At 23.8% G+C, this 23,124-nt stretch overlaps 7 protein-coding genes across 7 annotated transcripts; 3 read left to right on the top strand and 4 right to left on the bottom strand.

The window, feature by feature from the left end:
* Nucleotides 1-1,703: 1,703 nt before the first annotated feature.
* Nucleotides 1,704-2,588, top strand: PmUG01_14037600 (RNA-binding protein, putative; the record flags this gene model as incomplete). Its single annotated transcript, XM_029007938.1, has 4 exons — nt 1,704-1,836; nt 2,007-2,153; nt 2,256-2,317; nt 2,553-2,588. The coding sequence occupies 4 exons, from the start codon at nt 1,704-1,706 to the stop codon at nt 2,586-2,588; spliced, it is 378 nt and encodes a 125-aa protein (XP_028864277.1).
* A 944-nt stretch (nt 2,589-3,532) lies between these two features.
* On the bottom strand, nt 3,533-5,174 carry PmUG01_14037500 (dihydrolipoyllysine-residue succinyltransferase component of 2-oxoglutarate dehydrogenase complex, putative; the record flags this gene model as incomplete). Its single annotated transcript, XM_029007937.1, has 3 exons — nt 3,533-4,653; nt 4,844-4,949; nt 5,145-5,174. The coding sequence occupies 3 exons, from the start codon at nt 5,172-5,174 to the stop codon at nt 3,533-3,535; spliced, it is 1,257 nt and encodes a 418-aa protein (XP_028864276.1).
* A 1,543-nt stretch (nt 5,175-6,717) lies between these two features.
* On the bottom strand, nt 6,718-10,868 carry PmUG01_14037400 (conserved Plasmodium protein, unknown function; the record flags this gene model as incomplete). The annotated part of the gene is given in 2 exon segments (XM_029007936.1): nt 6,718-9,690; nt 9,705-10,868. 2 exon segments carry the CDS (start codon nt 10,866-10,868, stop codon nt 6,718-6,720), a joined length of 4,137 nt encoding a protein of 1,378 aa, XP_028864275.1.
* Nucleotides 10,869-12,406: 1,538 nt separating this feature from the next.
* RAB11a (ras-related protein Rab-11A, putative) lies at nt 12,407-14,163 on the bottom strand (the record flags this gene model as incomplete). The annotated part of the gene is made up of 5 exons (XM_029007935.1): nt 12,407-12,460; nt 12,579-12,661; nt 13,004-13,428; nt 13,868-13,916; nt 14,124-14,163. The coding sequence occupies 5 exons, from the start codon at nt 14,161-14,163 to the stop codon at nt 12,407-12,409; spliced, it is 651 nt and encodes a 216-aa protein (XP_028864274.1).
* Nucleotides 14,164-15,429: 1,266 nt separating this feature from the next.
* On the bottom strand, nt 15,430-17,228 carry PmUG01_14037200 (SNARE protein, putative; the record flags this gene model as incomplete). Its single annotated transcript, XM_029007934.1, has 6 exons — nt 15,430-15,516; nt 15,764-15,826; nt 15,974-16,029; nt 16,178-16,447; nt 16,725-16,839; nt 17,187-17,228. 6 exons carry the CDS (start codon nt 17,226-17,228, stop codon nt 15,430-15,432), a joined length of 633 nt encoding a protein of 210 aa, XP_028864273.1.
* Nucleotides 17,229-18,179: 951 nt separating this feature from the next.
* On the top strand, nt 18,180-19,175 carry SPB (type I signal peptidase, putative; the record flags this gene model as incomplete). Its single annotated transcript, XM_029007932.1, has 1 exon — nt 18,180-19,175. The coding sequence occupies one exon, from the start codon at nt 18,180-18,182 to the stop codon at nt 19,173-19,175; it is 996 nt and encodes a 331-aa protein (XP_028864272.1).
* A 1,142-nt stretch (nt 19,176-20,317) lies between these two features.
* PmUG01_14037000 (conserved Plasmodium protein, unknown function) lies at nt 20,318-22,621 on the top strand (the record flags this gene model as incomplete). Its single annotated transcript, XM_029007931.1, has 1 exon — nt 20,318-22,621. One exon carries the CDS (start codon nt 20,318-20,320, stop codon nt 22,619-22,621), a length of 2,304 nt encoding a protein of 767 aa, XP_028864271.1.
* Nucleotides 22,622-23,124: the final 503 nt, after the last annotated feature.

Genomic DNA, 23,124 nt, shown 5'->3' with positions numbered 1-23,124 from the left:
AGTGTAAAACACAAACAAAACAAGTAGTGCGAAACGTAAACAAAACAAGAAGTGCAAAAGATAGATAAAGCAAAAAGTACAAGGCGTAGATAAAACAAAATGTACAAAACGTAAATAAAATGAAAAGAAATAAGAAAAAGAAGTGGAATTATATTGATTTTTAACTCGAACTAAAAATATAATATTACGCCAAATAAGACAATTTCAAAATATATCATATTCGAATTATCATCTATGAATAACTCTCGCATGCGGACATGTATATTATCTACAAGTAGACATATATATATACAAATATAAACGAAGTATATTAAAATATTATCTTTTTGTTTTTTTAAACAAAGTGTACGGAGAATCAGAACGAAAAAAAGGTTCACTGATATTTTGACCTAGCTTAAATACATAATGTGTGTAAAAAAAAAAAATTCTATAATAACAAGAAATTATAGCAAAATAAAATAAATGATGAGATTTTAATGAGAAGAATATGATTTAAATACGTTTGTTAATAACAGTATTGTTAGAAGAAAAGCATAAAATGTCAGGAACAACAAAAACAAAAATATGTTTCTGACAAGTACAATAAAAATAGAATTAAGCCAATTATTGTTTTAAATACATTTTTCCATTTAGAAAAGGATTAATATTGTTTTGACCTTATATAGATATATTCTTATATTACATATAAAATAATAATTATAAAAATGTATCTTCCAAATAGCATACAAGTTTTTCGTGGATACTTTTCTGATTATATGAAAAAAGAAAAAAATCAAAATGTTAATACATTGAAATATTAAGAACGGTATATATATTTTGTATCTTTCCTATAATGACAAAAATGACATATTCGAATTTAATGTAATTACATGTTAAGAATATTCTCATATTTTTATTATAATTTTTTATAGACAATTTTTAATACAGCGTTAAATTTTTTTTATACGTTATGATAATTGGTTTTTTCTAATAATTTTATATATATAAACAAGTTTTTTAAGTTAGAATTAACAAAAAAAAATTATGGAAATATCTTTTGTTTTAAAAATTTTCTTTCAAATATTTTCATGTTAGATTTCTGAACAATATAGATTATTCTTTTTTTTGAGCATATGCTTATTAAACGTAGTATTAATTTGGAAGTATCAAATTTATTTATATAATTAGTACTTCCCAAAGTGTATGTTCTACATATATTAAGCCTTTAACGTATCTTTTTTAAACATAAAATTTTTTATATATTTTGCCATATCTGACATATTCAAAAAAGTTAAGAGTATTAACTTAGTAAAATTATTCTGAATGAAAAAAAAAAAAAAATGGCAAAAAAATTTATATTTATTATTACGTAATAGATTTTTCACATTCATAAAATGAAATATTCTTGTAATACGCACAAGAAAAAAATACATGCTAAAAATTCCTTTTTGAAAATTATATATTTTTTCAATCATTTTTACTATAATTACAACAATAAAATTTTTTTCTTTTTTTTCAATATGGTGAAATTATCACCTTTATGTAGTTAACAATTTAGGGAGCTACAATATATGTACATATATATATATATATATATATATATATATATATATATATATATATATGTATATATGTTTATGTACTTATTTGCATTACTTAAATCGAAAATGTAAAAAAATTTATAGTCTTACTAATTTAATGTTTTAAAATTTAAAAAGTCAAATATGGCTGATGATGCTGCTGAAATATTATTTGTAGGTGGAATTGATGAGACATTAGATGAAAAGAGTTTGTATGACATTTTTTCATCATTCGGTGATATAAGGAATATAGAAATTCCTGTGAATGTAGTTACAAGTACTGCAATTAAAAAAGAAAGGGGGTGGAAATTACATCTTCTATTTCTTTATATTTTGCATATAATTATTACATCTCTAAGTTTTCTTTAACTATTTCGATATATAAAACAGTACAATAAAAAAATAAAAAAAACTTACCATTCTCGTTATTCCTTTTTCTTTTTTAAGAAAAAAACAGAGGTTTCGCATTTATAGAATACGTAGAAAAAGAAGATGCCAAACACGCGTTATATAATATGAATAATTTTGAATTGAATGGAAAGAAAATTTATGTAAACTATTCCAAAACTAAAAAGATGGATCAGTATAAACCAGGTTTACTATTTCTCCGTATTGTTTTATATTACTCTTTGTTTTATTTTTAGAATAATTCTTTTTAAAAAATACACAATTCTTTTTTTTTTTTTTCATTATTAGTATGGATAGACGACTTGTATAACCAGGAACAAATGAAATTATTGGAAGAGGAAAATTCACACGTAGATATATACATAATACATATATATATACTGCTTAATTTTAGTCATATACGTTTCGTAAACTTTGCTATACATATGTAATTGCTAATTGGGGAATTCATTATTTTTGTTATTTTTATTTGGTCATTTATTACATTCCTATGTTCATATTATTATGTCTATTTTTCAGCCATTTAATAAGTGTACATCAGCTTCTTATTCACACATAATATATATAACTTTGTTCCAATTGCAGGTGGAAAACGCTGGAAAGGATATTTCTAATGAGTAAAATAGAAAGCCATTATGATTTATCATTTTTATTATCATAATGATACTATTAATTATGGAATAACCTTTTTTTTATAGTTTATTTTATTGACGCATTCTATTTTGTGTTATTTTTTTATGTGAGTTACTGCATATTTGTTTTATCCCTTCACGTATTCAACTATATTTTATATGTTATGAATTAAATTTTCCACTACAAAAGTAAAACAAAAACAAAAATGAATATTAATATTAATATAATTTTACTATATAAAAAAAAAAAAAAGCTTTAAAACACAATTTAATTTAATACACATATGTGTCCAGAAGAATTATGTTCCTTATATGATGTTTTCTTAACATGTAGCTAATTTTATTTTATTACAATCAAGGAAAAAAAGAAGAAATTAATTTAAGAATGATTTAACAGTATATGAATATATATGTGCACATAATCTTAATATTTCATTTACTTAAAGATATGACGTAGATGAGCATACAACGTTTGTAATTAAATATTGTTCTTATTTAAGGTGTTATATGGATAAAATATATAAAGAAAAAAGGAAAAGGCATGTCCAAAGGAAAAGTATAAAATGAAAAACTTTATTTATGCCAAGAAAAATGTACTATTCTTTGGATATATTTTTAATGGTAAATATATATATATATTTTATAAGAAAATATTCATATTATTAAAAATAGGTAAATACACGTATACTATGTTGTTTTAATTCTTATTATAATCTGAACAGTTTCGACAACCATGTACACGTATTAGTTGATAAATTTAGGCTGAATTATAGTTAATATTACAGATAAATCGGGTAAGATTAAAAAGGGTGAAATGAAAAAAAGGTGGGGAGTAAGTACAATATAAAGAATACATATATATATATATATATATATATATATATATATATATATATATACATGCGCATATATTTAGCACTTCCATGACTCCCTTCAATCTATTAACATAAGATTAGGGTTTTCTATGTAATCTTTTATTGCAGATAAAAATTGCACAGCATCTCTTCCATCCAATAATCTATGATCATAGGTTAAGGCTAGGTACATAATGGGTCTTATAACAATTTCATTATTAACAACAACTGCTCTATTTTTTATTGTGTGCATACCTAGAATAGCAGACTGGGGCATGTTAACAATAGGAGTACTTAACATGCTACCAAATACTCCTCCATTAGATATAGTAAATGTACCACCAGTGAAATCATCTAAAGATAATTTATTATTTCTTGCCTTTGTAGCTAATTCAGATAATGCTAATTCTAGTTGTGGTAATTTTTTATTTTGACAATCACGAATAACTGGAACAGTTAACCCATTAGGTGTAGCTACTGCTACAGAAATGTCTATATAATTCTTATAAACAATTTCATCATTTTCAATATATGCATTTACTTGTGGCATTTTTTTTAAAGCTAATGTTGAAGCATATATAAATAAGGATACAAATCCTAATTTACACTCATACTTTTTTTGAAATGTATCTTTTAATTCATTTCTTAAGACTATTACTTTACTCATATCGCATTCGTTAAAAGTTGTTAATAAAGCGCACGTATTTTGCGATTCCTTTAACCTTTCCGCGATTCGTTTTCTTATTGGTAACATACGAACTCTTTTTTCTGTTCGTTCGCTTGTCAATTCATAGGAGAGGCCTAATTTGTTTTCATTATTTACTTGTTTTTCCGTTTCTTTTATATTCACATTGCTTCCTTTGAATAAATTTTCATCTTTTTCACGTTCTATTTTCTCATTATTAGTGTTCATTACTTTTTCATTTTCTATTTCATCTTTTTTTTCTGCGATAATTTGAGGTGGTTCTACTGAAGTATCTATTTCACATAGTGGGGCATCAACTAAAACAATGTCTCCAGCTTCTGCAAATATTTTAGATAAAGCTCCACATGATTTTGCATTTATGTCAACACTAACTTTATCAGTGTCGATAACTGTTAACGTTTCATCTGTCCTAACATAATCACCAACTTTTTTTTTCCATTCACTTATAGTACCTTCTGTAATTGAATCACCTAGCCTAGGTACCTTTACCGTATCTGTATAAAAAAAGGGTAACATGCACAAATAGGTAAAACATTGCATATGTAAGCGGAACTTGTTAAATATATATAATATTTATAAAGAAGTTATTACTTCAATTATTTAAAATCATGCACCACGTTTGTGTGTGTGTAAAAAAAAAAAAAAAAAGAACTGTATTATATTTTATATAAATTTAAATTTTACCTATAGAAAAGTATCTTTTAAAAGAGGAATGATATTTTCCCCTGTGCTTATTCTCTATATTAAAAAGAATTCTCTTAATTCTGCTTGTGTTATTAAATAAAGGTTTCTATTATAAAAAAAGGAAAAGGGAAAAAAAAAAAATTAACATATGTTTCTTCTACAGATGGGAATAAATAAGGCCTTTACAGCTTTATTTATCAACATGAAAAAATTTTAGGTAATATGCGCATCAGTAATGCAATGTATATTTGTATATGTATATATATATGAGTATGTGTATATCATATGCATGTAAAATTACATTTATTCGAATAATAAGGTTCTGTGTCATTTTTTGAAGTAAAAAATATGGTTAAATTTTTTTTTGTTTTAATATGTATCACATGAAATTTACAGTATATTTTCCATATATTTTTTAAAGAAAAAATTTCGAAACAAAAATAATGTTTTAATTTTATACGGAAATCTTAATCTATTATTACATTCATTTTTCTTTACTACATGCTCGCATATTTGTTATTTTGTAAATACGGAAAAAAAAGGAAATATTATAAAATAATTTATGAGTGAAATGTATTTCTTTTAATGAGTATATATGTCCAATGCTCTTCTTTATAAGGAAAAAAAAAAAAAAAATTAGAGTAAAATTAAAAATAAAATAAAATAAAAAAACATTGTTTTACATAGAATTTTAAAATTCAGTTATGAAAATAAAATTAGCACTTTTACTATTACAAACATCTATGCATACACACATACAACAAAAAAATAAAAAATAAAAATAAAATATTAAATAGGGAAAAACAAATGCAATTTAGCAATTTGTTGTTTGAAAACGTTATATTTTGCTTATAAAATATTTAAATTATTTTATTGATACGATGAAAATAAAAGATAACTGAAAAAAGGAAGTTTAAAATTAAGAAAGACGTTTAGCATTGTTCAAATTCTTAAAATATCATGTTGCTAATATGTACAAGTGTAATGGTTGGTAAATGTAAAATTTAACGAATAACACACAAAAACAGGAAAAATATAATAAAACAAAAAAAAGTTAATGATTTTAAATAGTATATGTATGGAACATACATTCATGTACATTACAAAAGTTCTTAGAGAAATAAAACAAAAGGGAAAAATAAAGAAACATTAAAAAAAAAACATATATAAATTTTCATGTATTAGTTTTTCCTTTTCATAAATACGCTATATCAATATTTAAGAAGTAAAAACTAAGTTATATAAATCAATAAATTCATTTAATAGTTGTTTAAGAAAACAAACATATGTTTAAAAATAAATAAAATTAATAAAAATGTAACTACATATTTATTCATCATAATAAAAATATTTCATCATGGATCACTCTAATACATCTTTTTGTCCTTATATCTCCTTTTATATTCTTTTAAAACTTCATATTTCCAATTAACATTCAAAAAATTACATTTGGAATGGTAATTCAAAACAGTATAAATATGAAATTTTTGATTATGATTTTTGTTTTTTTTTTTTTTATTATTGAACCATTAAATAAATGTTACTATAACTTTCGTGTTGATGAACATATAACACCATGCATATGATTTTAATATATCAATGATAATTATATTATTCCCTTTGATGTACTAAAAATCTTTGGTACACGTTCAAAAATTATGCAAATATAGCTAATAGTCAAATAGCTAAAAATTTTTCAGCGTAAAGAGGGAATATTATATATTTTCTTTTTAATACATATGTGTCTTCGTTTTCATAACTACATATTAATAAGTATTTTAATTGTTCTTTTTTATAAAATATCCTCTTCTTATTATTACTCATATGTAGCTCACCCAGTTAGCCTTTATTTCTTTTTTCTTTTTCCTTTTTTTTTACTTTTTGAATAAATTCATGAGTGAACTTCTTTTCTTAAGTAAGCTAGCTGCTTCAGGACAAGTATGTCCAAAAGCAATGGTAGGAAAAGTGATACTTCCTTCAAAATTATAACCTGGTATAAATGAGGCCAATTTTAGTGTAACCATCCATTTATTGAAATTAATTTCATTGGTTAAAGTTATAGTTTTTGTATCTTCACGAGCAGTATCAAATTTATTTTTAATTTTGAAGGTGATAATATGTTTATTTTTATCAAATGAAACAGTACAATTTTTTTTTTCTAATATCAGTTCTGGTTTTAATTTATATTTATCTTTATGTATAGCAATGATATTTGATTTGCATAAAACGAATGGTTTTTTAATTTTTTGCGTTTTTTTGCTGCTTAATGTATGAAAATTATTTTTTTCTATTTGTTCTTTAATGCTGGTAAAATCACGTGCTAACGGAATTGTTATATCATATCGCTGTTCATATATAGTTTCTCTTTGTAAATAAATTCGTATTTTCCTTAATTCTGGAAACAAAGTCAATTCTATCTTTTCTTTGTCAAATGAAAATAATGGCTTGTTAATTTTATTATTTGGGTAGATATATATGAATTTACCTTCAACATGCACTAAACTTTTTATATTTAAATTATCAAATAAATTTATAGAAAATATATGTTTTTTTAAATTCATATAGGAGATACTGATATTTTCACCTTTTATAAATCCACCGAAACATAATGCGCTTTTCCATCTATGGAATTCTGTTTTATTTAGGCAATCAAGAACTATTTTTTCGTTGGAATCCTTTGAACTATCTTTTATACTAATTTCTCCATTCTGTTCGTTTGCATGAACATCAGAAGAATCAGATATAAATCTCATTATTGGAACAGAATTTTCATTACCATAATCTTTATAAATAGACAGAACACCCTTTTCAATAACTACAACTTGATTATTTTTTATAAATTGATCTGCTTTTTCTTTTTTACCTACCTCTTCTTCATCTTTTGTTTCTGATTTATTATCAATCATTTTTGTTTCATCTTCATCTTTTTTATCTTCCTTTTTTATTTTATCGTATAAATCTTTTTCTATTACATCAAAATTATTATTATTTAATTTGGATACTAAATGATTATATTTCTCTCTCTTAGGATACTGAAAAATGTATGTTTCTTCGTCCTTATTTTCTTCACTTTTGACAAATGTCAATTCATTAAGATAGTCATCTTTCAAAATTTTCAAGTTTTTATTCATAAATTTGAAAGTATTATAATCATTAAAATCTACTTGATCTTTTTTAAAGGGGGTACCATCTTTAGATATATATAGAACGTTGTCTTTTATCAAAAATGTGTCTCCCTTTTTACTTGAAGTGCTACCAAGTGAAGGTGTATCATTCTTTGTTCTTCCCGTATCACTTTCTTTTCCTCCTTCGCTTCCTCCTTTGCTTTCTCCTTCGCTGCCTCCTCTGCTTCCTCCTTTGCTTTTTCTTATACTCTCTCTTGCACTTTCTCTTATACTCTCTCTTGCGCTTTCTCTTACACTCTCTTTTGCGCTTTCTCTTACACTTTTTTTTGCGCTTTCTCTTACACTTTCTTTTGCGCTTCCTTCTCTTTCGATTTCTCTTTTTCTTTGACTCTCACTTTTTCGATAACTCTCATTTTTATACTCATGCTCACCTTCTTTTCCTTTGTTTATTCCTCTTTTCTTTACTCCTTTTATTTCTTTTCGTTCTCTCCTTTCAAGTGTTTCTTCGATATCTTTATAGTTATCTATTCTCTTTGTAAATTTATCATAAGTGTATGAAGATGCAGTAGAGCTTTTGATGTCACCATCAGAATGCATTGGTTTGTTACACACTTCCTTATTATGATTAGAATTTTTCCAGATCATCTTATTTAAAATAACATGTAAAAGATTTGCGCTGTCTTTGGTTTTAGGTATTATAATATGTTGATCTTTAAAACTGTTAAAGTAGAGGATGAATTTATTATTTTTATATTTCTTATAATAATTTTCACAATTAATAAAAGAATTTTTTTTTTCAAAATTTATAAATATTAGATGATTATTTTTTGGATCTCCTTTCAATAATACATTATTGCATGTATAAGGCACGTCTTTCCCGCTTTCATCTATTCCATTCGGGGTAAAGATATTTACCATTACTTCTGGTGTGGTAGAGTTTAATTTTGTATAACAAGAATTCCTTTCAGATTGATTATTTAAATTTTGAATTTTATTATCATTATAATTATTATTTCGTCTGAACATATAATTTTTTTTATTTTCTTGATCTCCTATAAATTTATCCTTGTTTTCCTTTATAAATCCGGCGTACTGCAAAGCATAAAATATCCTTAAAGATTTATCATCGTTTTTTATTAAAAAATAATGCTTTTCTGAAATATTATAAAAAGGTGTATGCTTAATAACATATATTTGATTATTATATAACATTTTTATTCTTTTTAAATTTTTACATCTTATTATGTACATTGGTTCTTCGTCATTTTTTTTATTATAAATAAAAATTTCTTTATTTGTGACTCCTATAAATCTCTCTTTATAATTTTCATAATTTAACAAATTATACTTTTCCCCCTTATTATAACTATATTTATCCTTTAAATGGGCATTATCCGTTTCTTCCGTATCACTTCTTGATCTATCCTCGGATTTGAATTCTTCATTACTTGTATTAAAGTCAGAAGAATAATCATAACTTCCGCTACTATTGCTCACACTATTATTCCTCAGGATGCTATTCTCCATGCTACTATTCCTCATGCTGTTATCACTCACGTTCGCACTCTCAGTACTTATGCTATCCGTACTCATATAATGGTCACATGTGTTGTCATCCGTACCTGTTATGCTACATTTTCCTTTTTGCTCATACTTTTTCTTTATAATTTTATCCATTTTATTTATCTTAGCTGATGAATACATATGCACTGTGTCATCTTTCATTTTTTTTTTTTTTTTTTTTTTTTTTTTTTTCTTGTTTTTTTCTCCTTTTTTTTCCTTGTCTTTTTTTTGTACATCTGTTTTTTAGAATCTATATAGGAACTAACGTTGGAAAATTGATCTAATCCATCTTCCGATTCGGTTGTTGAACCATCTGAATTATTTATTGACGAATTATTCGGAGATGTCAATTTACCTGCTGTATTTCTTCGAAAATAATGTAAAACATTGGATGAAAAAAAAAAATCAACTTTGTTATCGATAGTTTTTGTATCTTTTATTCTATTCAACATTTCTACTATTTTATTAAATAAATCTTTTTGCTCTTCTGATTGCATTAGGTTTAATTTTAATAAGTTTTCACTGTATGCTAATTTTTCTTGTGTGTTTTTTTCATTATTCATTTGCTTTAATGTGGTTAACTTATTTTCCTTATTGGTAATAATACTTGGTGAAGAATCTTGAATAGCTTTTAGTTGAACATGTTCATTTATACTTTTATTTTTTAATTTTTTTCCATAATCATTTTGTAATGCTAATATTACTGGAGGTGTTAGTATTCTTTCTTTATTCATACAACTAATTATTTTGTACAATTTTTGAATTTCAATTTTTTGTTGTTCGTTTTGTTTTTTATACATATGCAATTCACTCTCAATTTGTATTAAACATCTTTTGGTTATGTTCAATTCTTCGTTATTATTTTTATATAAATTTAAGAGTTTTTCATTTTCTTTTTCATTATGTAAAAATTCCTGTTGTTTTAAGTTTTCATCCTTTTTACTTTTACATATATCAATCCTTAGCGTATTAATTGTGTTTATAAGATTTTCTTTTTCCTGTAATAATATTTCATATTCATATTTCCTTTTTTTTAGTAAATTATTTAGTTCTTCTAAAAGTGTATCTCTTTTAAGTAGTTGTTTTTCTAATACACTAATTTTTTGAAGAAATTCATTTCCTTTATTCATTTGCATGCTTAAAAGCATATCATTCTCATTTTTTCTATTTAATTCCAACCTCAATGTTTTATTTTCTTCATCATTTTTCAAAGCATTTTTTTGTAACTCTTCACTACTACTTCTTAATTCTAGTAACTTTTTTTCCAACTCATTAATCTTGTCCCTTTGTCTGTCAATTATAACTTCTGCATATTCGAGAACATTCCTTTCTTCCATTTTTTTTTTTTCCTCTTTATAATATTTAAAAAGTAAAGAAATTAGTATATTTAAGTGATACAAACGATTTTTATATACTTTATTATTTTATTGTCAGCTGGGGTATTGTCTATCCATAAAAACAAGTGAAAAACAAATCTTAATAATACATTGTTTTATATGTCTTGAATGTGATTTTTTCAAAATATCCGTTATAAAATTTTGATCAGAAAGGTGAGAAAAATAAATTAACTTAAAAATGGAAAAAATAATTACGAGTGAATATATAAGCGAATAAATAAATGGGCAAATAAACAAATGGGCAAATAAACAAATGGGCAAATAAACAAATGGGCAAATAAACAAATGGGCAAATAAACAAATGGGCAAATAAACAAATTTGCAATTAAGGAATTAAACCATTGTGACTTTTAACTAACGAATATTTTGTTAAAAAGCGACTATAAATGTACCCAATAAAAATCTGATAATTGTGAGATAAATATATATAATAAATATTTTAGTACTGTCTGACAAATATTTTAATAAATTTTCCAAAAAAATGTGCAAATTAGCCGAAAAAAGGAAATAGAACGTATACATGAAAAACCATATTTTACTTTACAACTTTTTGAGAAAGATTAAATTGAATTATTATTCAAAATAAAGTTGTAAAAGAACAGTGAATGTTTTTTTAGAAGAAAAATAAAAATAAATGCAAAAAAGAGATATAATAAAAATAAAATAACACAATATAAACAGTTGTAAATATACATGTATATGGACGTATGCATGTAAGCACAAGTACGCGCAACAAAAAAAAATAATATATTTATATATATATTGTATGTATACATGCGTGAAAAAATATTTAAAATACTTTTTCTTAATAGAAAATCAATTTTTACACGTAACTTTTCCAATGGATGGAAAAGCACATTGAAATAAAAATTACACAAATAAAAAGAAAACAAAAATGTAAATACGTAAGTGTAAAACATAAATACACCCATATACATGCACCAACTAAGAGCTATTTAACCTGTTGAGAATGTAAACAGGAAAATTAGTCAGACCATACGGTTTACGAATTATTTGTAAATTTTTAATGAATATTCTTTCAACATTATTTGTTTTGCTGAAAAAACATGGAAGTAATAGTACTTAAAAAAAAAAAAAAAAAAAATGGAACAAATGAAAAAGATATATGTATATTCATATATATATATATAATTACATATTTGTATATTACTCTTTACCCTTTAATTGAATTATTAACTTTTTTTACTTTTAGTTATTCCTTTTTTAGCAAAATTCTAATAAACTATGAGGCAGCAATTTTAAATAAAAAATATATTAAAACATTTAAATTAATAATACTGTTTTTATATATTAGCTAAAAATTATTAAATGAAAAACGTTTCATAATAAAAAAATTTATAACAATAACAAATATATAATAAAAAAAGAAAAAAAAAAAAAAAAAAAAGTGTTGTATCTATAATTTTTTTTTGGTTGAATTTAAAAAAAAAAAGAAAAAAAGATAATTTGTAAGAATATCAACAACATTTCGACTTCTTTTTTGCTTCACTTTGGTCATTATCATCGTCAACCTGGAAATGAAAAAAAAAATAAAAAAACAAGTTTCAAATAATATTTGTTATTTAGAAATATTACTATGAAGCTTTGTTAAAAATGTATATTATTTTATTTTTTTTTATTTCTTCAAACATTTATTTTTTTTCCCCGAGGGTGTATCGATAAATTGTCTTCATTTTTTGCGCCTTGTTTTTTTTGTTTGACATTATAGATTTCTAAGAAGCGAAAAAAAAACAAAGATGTATATATATTTATATATGTGCAATTTTCTCTAATTATTTTAAAAAGCACTTTAAGAAGTTAAGTCGGGATAAAGCATATATGGCAAATATATATGTACATTTATCATGCGTACAAGCATATATAAAAACAAACATACATATAAACAAACATACATAAGCACAAACATACATAAGCACAAACATACATAAGCACAAACATACATAAGCACAAACATACATATAAACAAACACACATACAAACAAACATATGTACATACATGAATGCATAATACACAACAACCACGCATTTACGTGTGTACATGTTCTCGTGCTAACCGTTTAATAACTGGTGAAACGCTAATTCCACATTAGTTGCTTCAAGAGCAGAAGTTTCGATAAAAGCTAATTTTTCTTTCTTTGCAAATTGAGTAGCATCATTATCATTTATTACACGTAAATGTTTTAGGTCACTTTTATTACCAACTAATAAAATAACAATATTGGAATCAGCATTTTCTCTTAATTCTTTTAACCACTTTTCAATATTTTCAAAGGAATTTTTTTTTGTAATATCATAAACTAATAATGCACCAACTGCCCCTCGATAATATGCGGAGGTGATGGCTCTGTATCTTTCTTGACCTGCTGTATCCCAAATTTGAGCTTTTATAATTTTATTATTTTTTAACTGAATACTTTTAGTGGCAAATTCTACGCCTATTGTACTTTTACTTTCTAAATTAAATTCGTCCCTTGTAAATCTGCAATTACAGGCGAAAGGGAGTCCGGAAAAGGAAAATGGACATCATGAATAATATTACATATATATATGTGCATGTGCACATATGAATGTCATCTAAATATTGTTAATCTATTCTACAGAATTGCCTTCTTTTTTAAATAAAATTCAAAATAATCTTATATAGTAATATAAACATGTATATACATACGCACATATACACGCATTCGCTAATACAATAATATATGATATCTAATCTGCACACACATTTTATATGATGAATTCTTTTTATTTTTTCTAGTGGCAAGTAATGCTAATGTTTAATTAGATATTTTCTAATACGTTTTATTTTGGTTGTGATATACTCATTTTAGGTTTAAATGAATTATACAAATATGTCTACTTAGAATAGCAAAAAAATAAGCATACAACCCCCTTCATGTATATATGTACACACATACCTGGAAAGTAAGTTTGATTTCCCTACTCCCGAATCTCCTATCAGAACAACTACGTAATACAAGATAGAAAAAAAAAAATGAAAGACAAAAAATAATATCAACTTATTAATAACTATGAATATGATATCAAAACTAGTCCATCACCTACGAATACGTCTGCGAATGGGACACATACTCATATGTATGATTATCAGTGTACAGATATCCATAAATACGTATACTCATAGGTACACATATATTTATATATGTAACTTACTTTTAAAGAGGTAATCATAGTAATCCTCCTTCATAGACATTTTTATAAAACTTTTTAGTTATATATAGCAATAAATCCAAATGTTATATATATATATATATATATATTCTATGATTATGCAAATAAAAAAAAAAGAAAAAAAAAAAAGACTTCTAATCTCTATGGACGAACTTCCTTTATTAGTACTTTGTATTATAATATTGTTTTCTATAATTTACACAAATCTGTGCTACTGTATATTAATAGTGTTGTATTTAATAATAATATATTATCATGAAGCAACGTATTATGTAAAAATGGTAAATATTAAGATTTACAAATAAATATGATGTATTTATATTTTTTCATTTTTTTTAACACCATTATAAAATTTGTTTCTTATGATTTAATTATCACTTTTTTCCTATCATCTGATTCACCTAATGAATCTTGTTAACATGTATTTTTAATATAAATTTAATATGCAAAATTATATAATGTCATTTAAAAAGTGTCCTGCTAATAACTCATACATCATATATATATATATATATACATAAATACTTAAGTGTTTATACTAAATATTATATATATACATTTATATAATTTCTATACATATATGCGTAAATACACAAATGAACATATGTATATATGTACATATAACAATTTTTAGCTTTCACAGTTTGCTTACTACAAAATTTTTCTAATTTAATTTATTTACTTTTTCTTACTTTTGTACAAATCTGCGTATACTATATAATGTATATCATACATTATATATATGATATATGCAATATAGTATATACATATATATATAATTTTTTTTTTTTTTATGAATCAAAAAAATAATTGAAATAAACTATAGCTGTTAAGTTTTCAATATGAAGTAGAAATTACAAAAAATTTTCTTTTTCAACTTTTTAATTTTACAATATTTTTTCAAATAAAAATAACTGCACACAATTAGAACTCAACACTTACATTTTTTTTATAATAAAATATAAAAAAAAATTATAAAAAATATTTCAGAAATGCAAAAATGTTTATACCAAAAAAAAAAAAAAAAAAAAAAAAAATGCATATAAATTCATACGTGTATATGTAAAAATGTATGTGTATATATATATCATTTTTAAAAAGTTGTACTTTTTTTTTATTTTTTTTATTTTTGCAAATAAATTTAAAGGATAACTACATAAAAATTTAAAACAGATATCTGACAAAGATTTTTTAAAAAGGAAATTACACATATATAATTATGTTCGGTAATGTAGCTTTATATATCTCCCTATTTTTATCATTTAAGAATACGTATGTATGTAAAGATTTATTTTTTCATTATATCCTTCATCATCTTCTGTTGATCTCTAATTTTTTCTATGTTAATTTCCATTTTTTCATTAACATCACTTAGCTGTAATTTTTAACAAAACAGAAAAATAAAATAAATGGAATGAAAAGAAAAGCGAATTTCTAATATAGATGAAAAACTATATAATGTTCGCAAAATTATGGTAAATCAGAATGAAAAGTACTTTAAATAATTATGGTACTGCTTAGTTAACGAAAATTTATAAGCAATATACGTTCATAAAAACATATATACACATACGCACATGTACAGAGGTACCATAATACATATATACACATTTTTTGCTTACCATTTTGTTCTGACTACTTATTGTATTTCCCATAATCAACGCTCTAGTATGCAATTCGTCGAGCTACATATAATATTAGTTTAATAAAAGGAGAAAACATGTGTTATAATATATATGAGAAAAGCGTAATAAATAACAAAAAATATGGAAAAAAATAAAAACACGAACTGGTGCATATGTGTACATGTTGAACGTATGCACAATTCGTACCATAGATGACAAAGTGCTTAAATCTCTTTCGTAATTTTCATCGAATGTTCCTTTTCCTTTAAAAAAATAATGTATTGATACTAAATAATGATTTGCTTTTATGTACTTACGTGAATATATATTTATATATGCATATATATTTATGCATTTATGTGTAATAGTAAACAATACAACGATTGTATAAGTGTGCCTATCATTGCTTACTTTGCGTTGAGCCCTCAATATTCAACGAACTTTTATAATTTTGGCTGCAATTTTTTTCATAAGTGTTCTTAATATTATGATTTATTCTTTTTTTCGTATCATCGTTTAACTGATTATTTGTTTTTTTATTTTCAATATTATTAAATGTTTCGAATCCTAAGAAGGAGTTTATATTTTTCCACCAATATTTTATACCTTCTAAGTGATATTGACTTTTATTTAAATTTTCTTGAATATTATCAGCTTCCTTATTTATATGTTTTATTTGTTCTGTGCACAACGATTTTAAAATACAAATGCATTTTTGAAATATTCATGTTATATTTTGTTAAATATATACATATATATGTATATATATATATATATATATATATACCTCTATGTGTAGAATTTTTTCTCTTTTTTCATTATATTTGCTCGCATATTTATTATTATTATTTTTTGTGTAATTTTGTTCTTGTTTATTGTTAATAAAATCAACATGGACAAACATGATAATTTTATTTTAATTGTGTATATGGCATAGATGTCATAACAAAATTATTACCTGTCTGCTGTTCTAATTCTTCTTCTGCTTTTTTCGAAATTTCGGTTACTTCATTTGCTGACCTTAGTATTTCATTTAAACTCTCCTCACACTTTTTTTCAATTTCGCTTATTTTCTATGGAACAGAAAAAGGAAAGCACATGAAACTTTGTAAGTAAATATACATTAATAAATAGGCAAAATTGTATATGCCTATATGCTTATTTATAACGAATAGGTATTATTATTCATCTTTTTAAAAGTTTCATTATAAGCTCTCTCATTTATGTAAAAAGGTGCTCAAAATGAGTTAATACAAAAAAGATACAAAAAAGATTTAATGATTCTTTACAAATGTACATATTTATCGTAAAATATATATATGTGTGTATAACTCTTATTCGTGTATATAATGTTTTAATTTAAATATATGTATGTTCATCTGGACACGTGTTTGTGTATTTTATGCATTCTTATATTAACATTTCTTTTGGAATAAGCAGATTTTTTTGGACTCATATCCATAATGAGAAAAAAAACGTTTTCTTCATTTGTTAAAAGTTTTTATCCTTAAATGTTTCAAACAACAGAACATTCATGAGTAGTATACCCAAAAAAATGCCAAAAAAAAAAAAATTGTTACAAAAAAATTAGTAGTATTAAACATTTAAAAAAAAAATTTTTTTTTTTAAACTTACTGAACGAAAATGTAAAATCTTAAAATGCTAAAACTGATGAAATTATCAGTTTTAAGTTAATTATTATATTTTTTAAAAAAATATATAAACAATAATATATATACATATATATATATATACATATTTGTAATATAACTTCAGTGTTGGAGAAAAAGAATAAGGAAATATTTAATACATAAAACATAATTTATATTGCATAAAAAAGAGAGAAAATAAACGTCATTTTAAGTTAGTCAAGTAAATTATGTATTCGTCTGTAAGAATATGTAAAAAAAAAAAAAGAATAATCAACGATAAGGAAAAAAGTTATGCTTATTTTTTTTTCGGAAAAGAAGCTGATATATATAGTATTATTATTTTTATTTTTTTTTTTTTTTTTTTTTTTTTTCCGTTATATCTATTTTGTTTTTTTATTATGACTATTCATGAATTTAATATTTTAAAGTGACTATTTGAAAATTAATAAATGTGTTACAAGGAATAATGACTTTTACTTTGATATGTTTATATTCTTCAACCCAGATTTTTTTTTTTAATTAAATTTTGAAATATTTATGTTAAACAATTAAGAATAATCACTTCAAGAAAATTGAGAGTTGTAGTTTATTTATTTATCTTTTTCACGAACAAAAAAGTATAAAATGGAAAATGTTGCATGAAAGAAAAAATAATGGGTGCTTATATGTGTACTTGTTTATTTGCATGTGAGCATTCTAATATTTATGCTTGTATACTTAAATGTATACATAGTGATAAATTCCTTTAGAATGGCAATAATATGAATACGCGTAGTTATTTTGTTAAAAGTATATATTCCTTAAAATTTTTACAAAGAAAATTATTGTACTCGAATAAAGTTAACTCCAATTCACTAAGCTCCAATGAGAACATTAGGATAAGATGTATGCTCCAAAATAGTAACTATAAGACATACAGAAAAAATAAAATATTAATCAGTAGCAGCGGTAGAAGCACTAGTGGCAGAATTAGTACCCCATTGCATTTGGAAATTAGAGCATATTTATTGAAAAAATGCGCACGAAAGAAAAGATGGAAAAGTAATAGTAGAACAAATTTTAAGAAAAAAAGAAAGAGTATTTTTAACCTCGTTAGAATTAATTCTCCTCTTAATTTTACTAAAAAATTATTATTATGTTCTTTGCTTATATATGGAATAAATAATTATTTTGTTGATATGACTCTCACCAGTGGTTCTAGTATGTACCCATTAATAAATAAGGATGGAGTGATTTTATTTTATATTTGTGATTATGCTTTAAGATTTTTTCATGAATTGCGCAATATGTACTCATGTAGTTGTATAAACATTCTGCATAAATGCCATAGTATTATTAATTTAAATGTTGATCATACGTATTTTATCAATATTAATAATAGAATTCATAGGAAAATAGAAAATCATAAAAGAAATATAGAAGCACGTAAAAATATTTATAAGAGAGGTGATGTTGTGTTATTAATATCACCTGTAAATAATAAAAAAAGAGTGTGCAAACGAATTATAGCAATCGAAAGCGATAAATTATTTGTTGATAATTTCAAGTATTTTCTTGAAATCCCTAAAGATAATATATGGGTGGAAGGGGACAATAAAATGGATTCCTTTGATAGTAGAAATTATGGCTGTGTACATGTAAATTTGATAATTGGTAAGGTTTTTTTCTTGTTAGATCCTTTTAAGAAATTTTGTTATATTAACAATAAAAAAAATTATATAATAGAGAAAAATCGATTTTTGTATTTGTCCAATTAGATGAAGATCTGAATCAATACTCTTCAATGAGTGTTTCCAGAAAAAAATGTTAAATTACCAATAAAAAGGAAAAAAAAAAAAAAAAAAAGAAGAAGAAAAAGAAATAAAAAAAATATGTACAATAAAATGTTTTTAAAACGAAATATGAATGTGTAATTAATTATAAATGTGGAGGTTAGAGCAGATAAATAAGTAGTGATATAGGGAAAAAAGGAGATAAAATTATAAGGGTCAATTTGAAAAAAAAAATTAAACCTCTAACAAAGGGTCATTATATGCATATATACACATATATTTATTATGTGAGAAGAAGTCTGCGTTTTATTTGTTTAAAAGGCTAGAATATTTATTTTGTTTTATTTTATTATATGATTTTTTTTTTTTTTTAATTGAATGTATCTTATTTAATAAGTGCTAAATTCTTTTATGCTGAAATTTTAAAAACGTTACTTACTAGTTACAAATAAATAAAAAATAAGACATTTAAAAAAAAAAAACAAATTTTGTGCAACTTAATGGCTGTATGACAACCAAGACACTGAAGTTTTTTTTTTATTATTTGAATAAAAAATATCTGCGAAGTATTTGTAGATATGTGTGTATATATATATGTATATGAAAAAATATTAATTACAATTTTGGATAATTTTTGCATGCAAATCATTTTATATATTGGGTTTTCATTCTCTGAAATTGTTTTATTTAAATTATTTTTTTTTTATTTAGCAACGGTCTTTACTTACACAATGTGAGTATTATTATATTATAAGAATAGTATTCATCGCACTTCTTGTCGTAGAGATATAAGTTTATTAATGTCAGCTTAAAGTTATATACTGTTCATGCATAGGTATAGCTATAAGTAAATATTTAGCTCTTTTTTTTTTTCCACCCTATAATATTGAATATATAATTATGTGTAATTAAATATCTTTGATATGAATATTTATTATTCGTAGAACGGACGAGACAATTCTTACACTATTTAGTAACAATTTATGATCAAAAAGAAAAACTAAAAAAAGTATATATATATATATATGTATATACAGAATAAAAGAATAAGCAAAGTACAAAATTACTTAATATATACACTGTATGTATGTATCCAAATGAAAAAAGTTGAGGAGTTATCCTCTAAGATGAATTGTGTTTGTGACAACGATGAAGAAGAAGGTAATTTATCAAAGGATTTTACATTGGAGTGTTGGAAGTACAAAGATTTAGAATATATGCTAAAAGACATTAATAATGATTGTAAAAATTTATATGAAAGAGGTGCAGGAAGAGGGAGAATAAAATCAGATGAATCTTTTGTAAAAAGTAAAAATTCAGGGTACTCTATATCTTCTTTTTCTTCAAAAAAATATACTTCTTCAAGTAATTCATCCAATTTAAACAGATCCGACTATTGTAGTAGTTCTTACGATGAAATAGACTATTTGTCTTTAAGCGATAAATTATCTATTAATGAAGATTACAGGAATAAAGAGGATTATAATTCAACTAATAGCTTAAGCAATAGCAGCAAAAATGAAAGTTACAATAATTCAAGTGAGCAAAGCATTAACGATAGTTCTGTTATTCTATCTAAAAATAGGAGTAAAAAAAATAGCAGGTACAGTACTACTAAAAAGAGTAGTAGTAATAGTAGTAGCCATAGCAATAGCATCAGTAATACCAGTAATGAACAAAGATATGAAGATACAAAAAATATGTACTATAACTGCATACGCATATTTTCGTTAAATGCTTACCTGTACAACGACATTTTCAGATATAACCCTCATCTGTACGGTATTTACGAGACTTGCAGGAATAATGAAAATAGATGTAAACAAATTGCGCATTTATGTTCGCAGTTTGATTTAATATTTTTGAGATCAGTTTATGGAAAATATCAGAAAATATTGTATGATAAATTGAAATGTACACATACTATATTACTTGATAATGTACCTTCATCATATAACTTTTTAAATGAAATTTTGTACACGTTCCAAAATTATTTTTATGGTAATGGGGGGCTATATATTTGTTGGACTAAGAAATTATTTCATCTATCCTATTATGATTACATGTTTTTATCATCAGATATCTTATTTAAAAGGAAAGTTATCAAAGTAGTAAAATTAATTTATAAAGAAAAATATAATTTATATTTCTTCCTATGCGAATTCGATTTATATAGTTTACAAAATAAAATGAGTAATTTAGATGATTTAATTGTATTAATAAAGAAAACATTTTGGAAAATATATTTATTTCAGCTATTTTATAAAAACAGGAAGAGTCTAAAGAGGAGTGATGAAAAGGTGGACAATGAAAATGAAAGTGTGTTTCACGAGGAAACGCAGGTAAATGAAATGATAACAAAAATAAATAAGGAAGGGGAAGAATGTGCAAGGAAAAGGAATAGACATTACGTTGCAAAAAATGATATCGATTCTGACAGAAATGGAGCAATCAATTATAGCATCAATGGTAATAGCGCTTGTAGTAGCAACCATAGTAGCATAAGTAATGGTGGTAGATATTACGACAATGACAATAACTTAAATCATGGTCATAAGGACAAACCTATATCAACTATGATTTTTAGAAACAGCTCCACGTTCGTTATTGGCAGTTTTAATATAGATGTACATGAGAACAGAAATTTATACGAAAAACTTGTAAGCTTAAATGGTCACGGAAAAATGAAGGATTTATATTTTTATAAAAATATCACATATAAGCTACAAAAAACTTACAGTGTCGTTGATAGGAAAAACACTTTAGTTAGTGGTTTAAATTATTGTTTCGGTTTAACAGATAATATTTTCGTAGTAGAATCTATTTTCATAAATAGCGAAGATATTGATGATTTAATTTATTTATACAACCCGAAAGAAGTAGTAAAAGAAAAAATAACCATTTTGAAGAAATCAATAAATAACTATACTTTAGATAACTTTCCTAAATTAATTAATAAAAATGGCATTTTAATGAAATTTAAACAGGTACATAATTATGGTGTAGATATATTAACACAAAAAAAGAATAAAGAACTAAGTGATCATTGGATATTATCATCTCGAATTCATTTAAAAAATGTGAGTAGAACGATAAATTTACAAATAGAAGAGCAGCTGTCTAATTTTATAATAAACGTTGATAAGTATTTTATTCTTAATAAAAAATTTTATGATGAATTATGCGAAGTGAAATCTGTCCTAAATAGAGGAGACGAAAGAGATATGGAAAGTAAAAGAAGGGGAAGCAAAACTGGAATATATGCATCTGAGCCTCTAAAGATTGAAAAGTATAATTATTTCAAAAATTGTATTGTATGCAGTGAAAACATAAATAATATTAATAAAATAGATATTAAGCTGAAAGATATTCTGTCAAAATGTTTTGAATCTGGAGAAATGAAGCCGCAAAATAATGAAAAACGTAAGTAAACAGAAAAAAAATAAAATGAAATAAAGTAAAGTGAAGTAAAATGAAGTGAAGTAAAATAAAAAAGTCTAAAAATATATATATTCATTAGCTTTCTGGTTAATATAAATTTATTTGTGTAAAAACTTTCTGCGGCTGTTCAAACACTTTTAAAGCAATGGACACGCTAGGATACACTGCTACTTTTGTTTATTTTAATCAGTGATTGAATAAGGGTCCTTTTACATTAGTAATATATATAGGCATATTAACTGAGAACGAACATATCAATACATGTTTGTACATATGTACATGAATACATGTATACATATACGTCCGATACTGTGCATATACATAAATTATATACAAAATAATATCGTCCCATATATAGTGCAAATTGAAAGAAAAACTAAAAAAATGAATTAAAAATTTTATTTCATGTTTTACCAAAAAAAAAGAAATATTACTTGGGGGTATTTAATATATATGTTTCTACGTTACTATCTTTTGTACATACATATATATA

This window comes from Plasmodium malariae, assembly GCF_900090045.1.
Source record: "Plasmodium malariae genome assembly, chromosome: 14".
NCBI classification, from domain to species: Eukaryota; Apicomplexa; class Aconoidasida; order Haemosporida; family Plasmodiidae; genus Plasmodium; species Plasmodium malariae.
Note: the sequence above shows the minus strand (reverse complement) of the source record. Positions and strands in the feature narration are given on the sequence as shown.